At 41.9% G+C, this 12,059-nt stretch overlaps 1 protein-coding gene across 2 annotated transcripts in view; it reads right to left on the bottom strand.

Moving 5' to 3' along the window:
• Nucleotides 1–11,382, bottom strand: part of Acf (ATP-dependent chromatin assembly factor large subunit) — a 60,062-nt gene extending 48,680 nt beyond the window's left edge. For both annotated transcript variants that reach the window (XM_075867517.1, XM_037418261.2), the window contains exons 1-2: nucleotides 10,885–11,382; nucleotides 4,943–5,218 (exon numbers count right to left, since the gene is read on the bottom strand). In XM_075867517.1, the coding sequence (XP_075723632.1) occupies nucleotides 4,943–5,218; nucleotides 10,885–10,997 (389 nt within the window). In that variant the 5' untranslated portion in view covers nucleotides 10,998–11,382. The remainder of the gene's footprint in view (nucleotides 1–4,942; nucleotides 5,219–10,884) is intronic.
• Between the last annotated feature and the right edge of the window lie 677 nt (nucleotides 11,383–12,059).

The raw sequence follows: 12,059 nt of genomic DNA, 5'->3' as shown, positions 1-12,059 counted from the left end.
CAGAAAATTTCTCGCATTGTGGTCGGCAACAAGACGTACGATACCAGCGCATACGAAGCAGCACCAGACGGTACGTCAATAGGAGTGATACGTGATATCCCGTTGGAAGATACCGCACGAAATATTATGGCTAACGTGATTATGTCGAAGAACCCCAGAGCCATCGCTGCAAAATGCCTCAGCAACACAACGACGGTGATCATACTGTTCGCTAGTCTTTGCATCCCAACATACGTTCGATACGGTGGAGCAATGTTGAAGTGCTCTCTTTACCGCAGGCAGATAGACACGTGCTATCAATGCGGTCGCCTGGGGCACCGAGCAGACGTATGCCCAAACCCGAAAGACCATGTGTGCCGTGGCTGTCGTACGGCTAACCCCTCCCAAGATCACCAATGCAAGCCCACTTGTCAACTATGCGGCGGCGACCACCAGACGGCCGAGAAGGCGTGCAGGGCACGTTACAAGACGCCATACCTCGTGAAACGCTGGCGATGGGAGCGACAACAACTGCAATATGAAGACTACCCGACGAAGCCAACGCCTGTCGACAACAGCCTCGAGCAGCAGGACACTGCTCCTATCCGGAAGCCCGGAAAGAAAGCCTTGTCGAGATCTCGGTCGCGGTCTTGGTCGAGCTAAAATTACCCAGCAACAAAATGAATACCTACAACAGCGACTCATCGCTGTGGAGGCTAGAGTCACTCCCCTGCCACCTAGCAGACTGTACCCTATGGCGACTGTAAAACAACCTTCCTCGTCGGCATTCAGTGTGATACAGCCGGCAACATTCCTACCCCCTGCATCTCATCATATCTAGAAACCACACCTACATGATTTGGCAATGGAATTGTAGAAGCTATGCAAATAAGCAAGCAAATCTTCATCAATACCTTAAAAAGAAAGTTAAGCTCGATATCATTTTACTGCAGGAGACACATTGTCTCACTAAATTGGCAGGCTATCGCTCGATTGGACATACCAACGGGGAGATGACTGTTCTTACCAGCTTAGACGAAACCTTACATTCACGCAACACGACACGGAAATTATTAATATAGACAATATATTTATATATTTATGGGACTGGTTTTGCAATGCAAGATACATGTAAGTCTTTTTATATTAAACATATACAGCAATCCTAAACAAAAAAAGCACACATTTCTCACACAAGAGTGTGAGAAATCTCTGCTTCAGCATCCTCAACATCGCTGACCGAAATCCCATTCTGACTTCAATGCACCACACACTGCCTGGGGATACTTTTATGTGTTTCCTAACAGTAGGGCCCTTTGGTTTGACTCGCAGCAGAAGGGATTAACTCTCATCACCAACCCTAGCACACCCACACGGGCGGGCACTAGCTCCAGTAAAGACACAACGCCTGATCTGACGTTCACGAGAAACACATCTGCAGCCACCTGGAAAAATACCCAAGAGGGCCTAGGCAGTGACCACAACATCATCGAGGCACACGTGCAAGGTGGCCAACGCAAACCCAAGGGAAAACAGCTAAAGTTGGTAGACTCGTGTCTTTCGTGTCCTTCTTGTCTCTGTGTCGTCGTTTTGTTCTCGCGCTATAACTATCGTCAGACTGGACCCAGTTCTGCAAATCACGTGAGAACCAGGTTCAACCTATCAGTGACAGGGAGGACTGGATGCACACGCTGAAACAGAATGTTAATAATGCAACCCGAATCGTACCTCCCAAAACACACCTCAAAGAGATCGATAGCCAGCTCCTCCACAAGTGCGAGGCAAAGCAATCACTCCAAAAGAGGAGGAACAGAAACACAACAGAAACCTCAAGAAATGCATAGCACTCCTCAACACAGAGATACAGATGTATGCAACACAGCTAAGCCGGCAACACTGGGACGAAACACGCGATGCGATGAACAGGCAGCTAAGCGTTAGTAAAACATGGCATTTTCTACGGTTCCTGCTCGACCCAGAAGACAAAAAAACCGCCCAACGACAAACCATCAACAAACTAATCCATGCAACAAGGGCACCGACGAGGAGTTTGTTAGGGAGGTAGATTAGAGCTCAAATACATCTCTCAGGCTCCTACTCAGCAGCGTTCAGATTATACGGGCCAGGTCAACACGAAACACTTCAAGAATGAGCTTGAATCCATAAACGTTATGTGAGCAGGTTCCTACATTAGAAGGTGTTCACGCACACTATATCCTGTCCCATCCCACCCACTGGCATAGGCAGAATTTTTTTCGGGGGAAGGGGGACAGAATTCAAACGTACATTCCGTACTTTAGTGTGAGCATTTGTATGTGTGCATATGTATACGCAAGCAAATGGAAAATATGGGAAGGGGGGTTCAACCCCCCTCCCCTTGGTTACAAGGTGGAATGGCATGAGCTGTAGCACAAAGTGAAACAGCTTTGCAAAAAACAGCAAAGAGATACGTTTCCTGCCAAGCTGCATCACTCGCGCATTACACTCGGGTTGTCTTGAGGGCTTCACCATCACTACAACCGCGATGTAAGAGTTTCTGAGCCCGCTTCTAAGATAATGAAAGTTACAAGAACAAATTTGCAACCTCCGCCTCCCTGATTTATTAGATGGATTAATGGTCTGCTCACCCAAATGTGAGCGGGGACCATAACTAAATTATACAACATGGTGAATTTGGAGCTACAAAAGACGTGCACATGTGAGAGACAGACACTACTAACAACTCACTTATTGCAAAGGTTGCAATAAAATATAAGCCTAATGGTGCGCAGATGCAGTGACTGCATAACCTTTGCAATAAATAAGTCAGCAGCACCTGTCTGTCATCTGTCTCTCCCATGTGTATGTCTGTTGTAGCGCTAAAATCGCCAGAAGATCACCATGTTATGCAATCACTAACTCGCCTAACAACAAGTTTTTATTTGGGTAAGAAGTAGTTGCTTTTGTCATTTGGATTGTCTCTTTTGGATTGTGGGTTCCAATCCCGACTCTTGAAGACTTTTTTTTTTCAGCAAGGTTTTCTCTTTTTCTCCTTATATCATATTTTTTCATTCTCTCAATGCTCGTTCTCTCCTCTATCAATGTTATTGCAGGACATGCCATAGAAATTGGCGTACATCTTCCGCAGGTGAAGCCAAAGAAAAGGAAGAGAGCACACATCGATTCACAATGATGATAGTTCTGAGTCGCAACAGACATTTCAAGCCCAGCAAGTTCGCTGTTAATGAAAGAAACAAACAAGTCGACAAGCCTGCGCCACAGTAAGGCTCAAAATATGTCATGGAGACCCCCCCCCCACCCGCTACACGTTTTTTAACTGCTCCTCATGATGGGATTGCCCAGGTTCCCAACCATAACTCCTTCGCTTCACTTCTATTTTCTTTCGGTGAACATGGTTGAATTACGACTAGACTCTGGACATAAAAAAAAAAATGGCTCCTCTAAGTCAATTACTATCTGCTAAAATAAATACTTACGAAACATAAAAGAGCACAAAAATGCGACAAGAAACAGAAATCTCTGCATATTTCTTTTTGTTATTTTTGTTTTGCATTATTTTATTCATCCTTGTCATCATTTGCGTAACTGAACAATGATAAAAGAAATATCACATGAATCCATTATGAAAAAAACACTCACAGTGCTACTGACCTGGTTTTAAACTCTTTATCTAGAAAGTGTGGAAAAGGCACAAATTTCGTTCTTTGGGAGGCAAGCAGTCAAGGTAAAACTGCGATAGCACACCACATAGACATTCCCATCACACTTGCTCCGGCTCAAATGACAATCAAAAACAACTGTTCAAATATTTCTTAAACATAAAAAATTTTATTTTATTTCAGTTTGTGATTCTAGTATAACTCAACACCACTATGACATTAAAAATGTGACATGTGTATTAGTACTTCTAAGTCAAAGGGTTCGACAAAAGCCAATCTGGACAGGTAGCATGTTGCATTTACAGTCGAACCCTTTATAAGAGACACTGGTATAAGAGACCCCAGTGCACCTAAAGTAAAACACGGGTTAATTGAAAAATACATACATGGTACCCTGCTTATAAGAGACATTTCATATAAAATACAAGAATTGCTGCCTGGAGCATGCCTCTTATAATAAAGGGGTTCAACTGTAGCGAAAAACGTGAATACTGACCATGCAAAAAAAAAAAAAAGCAGGGTTTTGACGTGTTGAAACCTGTACAGTTTCCTTATTCCTACTATTGCTTCTCCACGAAATTTATGGCTTTCTTCTTATTTGGTTATGAATATATGTGTCACCCTAACTGTTTTAGGGTTTAATGTGTTTCGGATGCTTAGCACAGCACTATTTTCTGATGCTACATGTACACTGAATATAAGCCAACACTAGCCTTTTGCTACTGGCTCGGCGATTCTTTAGCACAAATTCTTGTCGTAATGGAAACTAAATTATTTGAATTGAACATACTATGTGCACATTTGTGCGTGTGTTTAATGAAAACTACTCAGTCTAAAATCCACTGGATGCATCTAAACCTTTATTTAGAGACCACCATTTTATAGCACCAAAGGTGTGTCGAATCTCGTAGCTGGTGAGATCCGATCAGCGCTTCCACAATACCAATATTTCTAGAACCTATAGCGGTGCAAAATTCATTACTAGACCGACATTGATTATGCAGTTGTGGCAGACTTTTTTTCTTCTTCTGGCACAAAACTTGGGACATGAGCTTAGAAGAAGGAAGAAGTACTAGTTCCAAGTATGGCGTGCAAGTATGAATAAACCATTTCCATTTTCCTAAACCGAGCTTCAGAGGGCTACATACTTAATGCTGATCACCACCAACCATGCCTATTACTGCCACTGCGTATCAAGTCTCACTCCAATGATAAGCACCTAACTTTACCAAATTGACATCTTTTCTATTTGTTTGCTATTGCTACGCCACAAAAGGTCAGCATTCTACTGATCAAGTACTCACTTCTGACTCTTGATGGTGACTTCCACCGACTCGCCGATGAAGTACCGGTCGCGTGCAAACGAGTAGACGTCATCGCAGAGGTCGGCGAGGCGGCCCCTCCTCGTCAGGCTGGCAATGTAGAGCAGTGGCTTCTTCAGCGCAACAGGAAAGGAGGACAGAACCTTGAGAGCGTGCTCCTCGGAGCTCAGGGCATCATGGTAGGTGAGGCCCGGCTTTCCGGTCAGGCTACAAGTCCACACTAGGCTGTTGCACAGGATCACACGAGCAAAATACTCGCTGCGCCAAGGGAGAGAAAGATGAGGCCAGGGAGCATGTGAGTTGCAAGTGTGAAGTTCACCTGCTACACGACGCCAAGCTGACAGATAATGAGCGTTCCACTCTCACAGTCAAGGCTACTGGTGGCGCTGACTGACACTTCCACGTTTAATGCACATATATGCCCCATAAAGTGGACTGAGGAGATAGCCGCCGTGGTGGCTCAGTTGGTAGAGCATCAGACGCCATACCTGAAAATCGCAGGCTTGGTCCCTGCCCACGGCAAGATTTATTTTCGTCCAGTTTTCTTTCTTTGCATATGCATTACAATTACAACATTCCCTATACTTTTCTTGACATCATTGTCTGCTAGATCTCATTAATATTGTGTCTAACAATTAAAACAGGCCCTTAAATGTGCCCTTCTTTCCCGACGCAGTCATTGGCGAATCGGAAAGTGCTCTCGATGCAAAATAGTGTGACATGAACACACTAGATACAAAGCTGGTCACAATATCATTATAATTAATTAGTGATCCATAAGCTACACATGAGAACCTCTCCCTAGAGGATCAAAAATGCTACTTCCAACTTTGCAGACGTTTTCCTGAGCGTCAATAAAAATTATGAGGCATCAATGTGAATAAAATATGAGCTACTTTGCTGTATTACAAACAGCCAAGAATAAGCAGTCTTAAGTTACAAAAAAAAAAAGTACAGGCCAAAATTTCATGCGAACATTTTTATAGGATTGTTTTAAGAAGATGCAGTTATTGTGCCATATTTATATTGTAAGTGTTTTGTACAAGACTTGTAGGACCTACAATTTTCACTAAGGCCAAACAGCAGATGTCCTGTCTTTTTTTTTTTTTTTTGCATAAAGCCAAGACAAATAAAAAATCACCACCCACATTCAATGAGAGTTGTTTTGAATGCAATTGGTTCGGCGTTTAGACCATTGATGCACAATCGACATGTACACTGGTTTGTGAACAGTTGTGCTGTTTCATTCAAATGATGCACAAATGACTCACAAGCATCGGACGCACAAGCCTCTGAGCACTTTGAGAACACATCCCCAAATAAATTAAAGAATGAGAATTGTGATGGAATGAAGAAGTTAGTTATCCAGTGTGCTGGAAGCCCCTATAGTCGCTAAACGGTCGGTTCACAACATCCAAATAAACAAGTCTGGAAATAAAATGTTTTCATTAAACAGAATGCCATGTTTTGCAAGTCGATGCCCCATATTTGTAACAGTAGCATGAAACAACACATATACATGGAAGGAACAAAATGTCCACATTGTATTTGACACAGTCTATTTATTCTATTGACAAGTTTTACAACTACAACTAACTTTTTTTTCCTCGAAACTTGGCAGTAAGAAGGCTAGAGGCAATTTTGCACTAGCACCTCTGTGCGCCTCCAGCATTTCATGATGCCAAAGTGTACAGCTTACAGGCAGTACATGAATTCAAATAAGGTTTTTCTCTTAGCCCAAGATCGCTTTGTGATGTATCAGACGAAACAACATGTAGCTAAGTAACTGTTGAGGTTCACTATATATTGCTTATCTCACTTATCGTGCAAGTTCTATAGCTAATTGGTTTCCCAAAAGCATAGAGAAAATGATTCTGCAAGGATAACTGAGCAGTTTAAGTGCTGCTGTACAAATATCACGGGTAATTTAAGAGCATACTTTTATGGACTTCTGTTATCGATTTTAGTGCATGACAAATTATACATTTAACGTTCACTGCTCATTCAGTTTTAAGCATTAAGCTACCTAATGAAAAAAAGCAAAAAACACAACTAATAAACCTCAGGAAATGGAAGCAATGTGTTTTCTCAACATAGCTGCACCAAACCAACAAACAAGTGGGAAAAAAAACTTCCCTACAACCACTGTGACAATAGGCATAGCTTGAGTATTGTTAGTATGGCAATTGATACAACACACCGGTGTGTACCAACGATAGTTGTTAAACTTGGTGTCTTGGTGCGAGTAAAAAGCAAATGTGGATAAAAAAAAAACTGTAGGATACACTTTTATAATTATTGTACTCCTCCTTTCACACATACAATTAGTACAACAGTAGGCAGGTGCTTAACCTGGCTTACTTTTAGCAGGCTTTTGACTTAACCTGCCAATCTGGTTCAATTACTTTCGAAGTGCATTGGCAATACCTACTGTCAAGATGTTTATTTTGTTTGATTTTCAGGACAATATATGTGCTCGCATTTTCCAGCTGAATTCTGTGACAGAGCAGAATGTCTGATTTCTGGTGAAAAATGTAGCAAGCTATGAGACATCAACTAACGTACTTACCTGCATGCTGTCAGCACTCATTAGCACCAACTAATATTGGCTAAATTACAGTTAATTTAGCTAGTATTGCCAAAATGGTGGCTAATGCTTCCAGTGCCTAATTCGGAATATGGATACTTGGCATGCACTGTAGCTAACCTTGTAGTAATTATAGACTTCGAACATTACATTGCAATCTTCTAACATGTGTAAATTAACAACTGAGGGTTCGTGCATAGTGTCTAAATTTGTTAGGTTACATACGATATGCTGAGTTGTTTTTTTTTATGAATGTTGAGAAATTTTTGTGAGGATTGATCCGAGTAATTAATTTACTCATTGGTATGTTATGCTTATTTTTTGCATGTATTCCAGCTTTATTTTATCATTTGCTGTAATGAGTCACATGTATGTTTTTCTTTTGTTACTGTCGCTTTCTCTGACCAGCAATTTTGTAATTCTGTTATTTCCTGGTTGAACTTGTCAGTCAAGCAGTGAAACCACATAAATTATGCACTATTCTGCACCTGCCACGTGACTGAATGAACTCAATGTTAATTCAGTGGCTGAGTCATCAAATTTTCAATACATAGTTTTCTATATTGAACATTTAGTTTTGCCCAAGTGTATTTGACAAGCTGTTGCCTTTCAGTTACTTTAATTTTTGCTTGCTCCTTGAAACAGTCCTCACCAGTGGCTACACTATATAAAAATTAATGTGCACGATATTTAAAGAAAACATTCAAATCACTAACTGACTGAAATTTTGGTCGTATAACATCCCAATACAATACCACCACCCCTGAAGATATTGAAGGTGGAGATGGCCATTATGCTAGACTTAACAATATAATCTCTGCACAGCACTACATTGCACAATGGCATAAAACATATATATATATATATATATATATATATATATATATATATATATATATATATATATATATATATATATATATGCACTTTAATAAGATAATACAGTTATGCAGCTAAATGGCAAACTATTTTTCTGATGCTCTAAATTACCATGACAGGCAACAAAAATTAAAATACTGGACAATGCCTTTTTTTAGCTATAGTTCATTCATTTCTCACTTCATTTTTGAAGTTGGTGTCCTCGTAGTTTGCACAGCCAACATGTCTACTAGCCCAAGCAAATTACATTTTCACCTTTAAGTCCAAATGAACTGATGCTAAACTAATTAGAACACAGAAATTGTGATGGTTAAAAACAATATTGTGTACCTTACTGATAGAGATCATAGGAAGAGAATGAAAGAAGTAATTTGTGCTGAATACATGCATGTCTAGACTATCATTGTACAGTTTAATGAAAGTACAGAGATAAGTATGTTAAAAGACAGCATTTCTGAAAGATTGCACGAAGGGAGAATGATGAACAAAATAACTTGTTGCACGTGTTACCAGTAGCCAAAGTCTAACACATCTTAATGTTTGAAGTCTAGTTGTTATTAATACAATGAACAAATTGATACATCAAAATTTTCTTGTTTAATGATGAGTACTAGAATAAAAGCTGCACTTCCATGTTTCATACATGTTTGTCAACTTAAAAGTATATGTTTCATGTACTTTTAAGTTGAGATAAAAATTTGTAAAAAATGAGGCTAGATTGGCTGAGCTCACTGGGAAAGTTAATTTTGCAAAGAGCTATAAGCATCAATACACTTTACACAATATTTATGATTAATAATAGACCTATGACAGAAAAAAGTTACCTGGCTACTCACAACTAAAATAAATAAATGGATAAATAAAGCATTTTTCACCACTTGTCAAGATTATAAAATATATACAGAAGGAAGAGTATTGGAGTGATGAATCTACACGTTTTCAGTTTCTTGGAAGCCAGGTGCAGGTTGGAGACATTTTAATGAGAGGCCTGCTACAGCAAAGCAAGGACAGGCTATTCGTTCTCACTAGAGTTTTCCTTAACTACAGTAAAATAAAAATTTTCTATGAAAGTCATTTTATGACCCAAGCATAACTACACTGTCTTTCTTAAAAGAACAAACTTCCATTTGGTTCACGCACGTTCTGTGGTTAAACAAGTAAGAAACATTCGTTATGACTTGCAACTTAATGGCCTCTTTTAACTAATAGTTTTCAATGCAGTGTTTTACATTGTTGTTGAGCACGTCAGTAGTGTGTGTGTTTTGCAATGCAAAAATAAAAAATGCATGGCAATAAAAAAACTGTGTATTAGTGAATATTATCGGTCCATGGTGTGGTCAAATGTAAATCAACCTCACTTGTAACCATAAAGCCAAGCATGAAAAATACTCCAGAACAAAGTTTTTGCTTCCACAAATGAGTCACTTGAGCGTACTTCAGACCAGAGCGGGAAGAAAGGTCATTAACAAGTTGCGCCAAGTTTTGCATTCGCCAATCAACCCCAGAGGACAGCTGCAACTGTACAAGCGCAGAGCCAATGGTGACTGGTTATCTTGTGCATTCTTGTATACAGTGTTATATGCATTACCACCTGTATCTAATGTGGTCTAGGTACTGCCAATGAATATGCACACATTGAGTTCAGTAGCTGAAGCAGGTGGCACACAGAATACCAGAAAATTCATCAATAGCATATGAAGGCGATAACAAATCGTACAATAATTATCCCCGCAATAATGAAGATTTAGTCATTGGTCACTGACAACTTCAGAATCGATGATGAAGAACGTACACATATCATAACATGAAGAAAAAGTACGGTATATAGACCGACAGGGCGTTAAGGCAAGGGAGTCGCACTTGGTAGCCATTTCTGCAACTGCGGACTAAATGAATAACGTATGGAGCGGGATCGTGCAAGGCAAAAAGGGCAATAGCCCGAAGCAGTGACCAAAAATAAGCCACACCAGCAACTTAGATTCGGTCAGTTTAATATGGACACACATACGATGTCTCAGAAACGAGCTGCGTCCACAGTAACACAAAAGAGGAGCGGGCGTTGACTGAAAAAACATGCGACGTACGACATCGCAGCGTACGAAATGGCACCGGAACCCGGCCAGCTCGGTGAATAAAAAAGATGCCGTAACGCGAAATATCGGTTAGGCCCCGAAGTGGTAGCCGAGACTTGCTACGCAACCGAGCCGGCAATCGTCAGAAACAGCTTCTATTGCAATCGTAGAGGTGCCTTGGGACCCGACGATGTTCTGCCGACCCCAGCGCATCATTTACAAGCGCAAATTTTGCGACGAAATTAGATTTAGGCCTAACAAGGGCTAAGCAACGGCCGACACCGTGAAGGTGTCAGAATGTCAAAAAAAATGAACCGATTCATGCACGGCTCCGGCGTACGGGCCTGCGCCGATTCGATACCGAAACACCTCGAAAACCAACTCACTCGTAGTCTGTGAAGCCCTCGCTGGTGATCTTGCAGAAGAAAACCTCGTCGTTCGGCTTGAGATTGGCCGGTGGTTTCTGCCGAATGAATGGGTCCTTGCCGTAAAGAGGCATGGTTGAACAAGCGAGCGTGTGTTTCCTCCGAAGTCGTGTATCTCACCGACGAAACCAAGTCCTTCCCATGAGCAATTCCTCGTCGAGAAGCACACAAGGCGCGCAGGCTGCAGTTCCGGGCGCCCACCTTGATGTCTAATGTCAAAAGTTCCTGGCCGGCACAGCGGACATCGCACGGGGAACAGGACTGCGGTCTCTCAACTCGCGACGGATGCGGCAACTTTCTCGAGCAGCTAACGGTACGCTCGACTTTGGCGCTACAGTTTTCCCCAGACACAGCGCGGTTCGCACAGTCAGAGCATGGCAGGTTTAAGACTCCGTTGAGCGACGAAATTCAATGAAACTCGCTCGGGAACTCTGAGCATCGCACATAACACGGCGACCACAACGCGGGTTCAGAAAAACATAACTCCGTCAGGCGGGCACTAAAACCGGAACCGAGCGATGCCGATTGGTCCCCAGCGACAGAACGAGCTTTTTGGCGCAGTTTTATTGTGGCGGCAGCACCTTCGAGCCAAAAAAAGTGGCGTGTTCCGGAACATGTGCTAGTAAATGCTAGTACATCTATCTACCAGTGCACGCACGGCCGCTGGATGCAAAAGCGCAAGGGCCCGTGCGCTATTTCATCCAGTGACCGTGGTACACGCAAGCGTAAACAAAACCATCGTGGCAAAGTAAAGCCTTTCACAGGGCACAAACGCTGGATTCATATTTCTAAAATCAAGATGATAGCGGACAGATGAAACACGTAGTGGGGTAATTAGGGTGTCCGAGCAATTGCCTGTCTGAGGCAACTCCACTCTGAGGCACTTCCACTGTTCACCCCACGGAGGACACCCCGATTACCCCACTAAGTTATATTACTGTATCACGCGAGGCCGTCCGTAGACTGTGACATCGTATGAACAGCTAGTCCCCATTACTTGAGACATACATTCTAACTGGGTCGTTGTGTGGCCTCTCTGCTACGTGTAGCTAGGCGAATCAGGTTACGCTTGGTTTATGAATGACGCAGAAGATTTATTCAACAGGTGGCGAGGCTATTTCGGTTCAAAGAGGTGT

Source organism: Rhipicephalus microplus, chromosome 6 (genome assembly GCF_043290135.1).
Source record: "Rhipicephalus microplus isolate Deutch F79 chromosome 6, USDA_Rmic, whole genome shotgun sequence".
NCBI classification, from domain to species: domain Eukaryota; kingdom Metazoa; phylum Arthropoda; class Arachnida; order Ixodida; family Ixodidae; genus Rhipicephalus; species Rhipicephalus microplus.
This window is presented reverse-complemented; position numbering and strand designations above follow the sequence as displayed.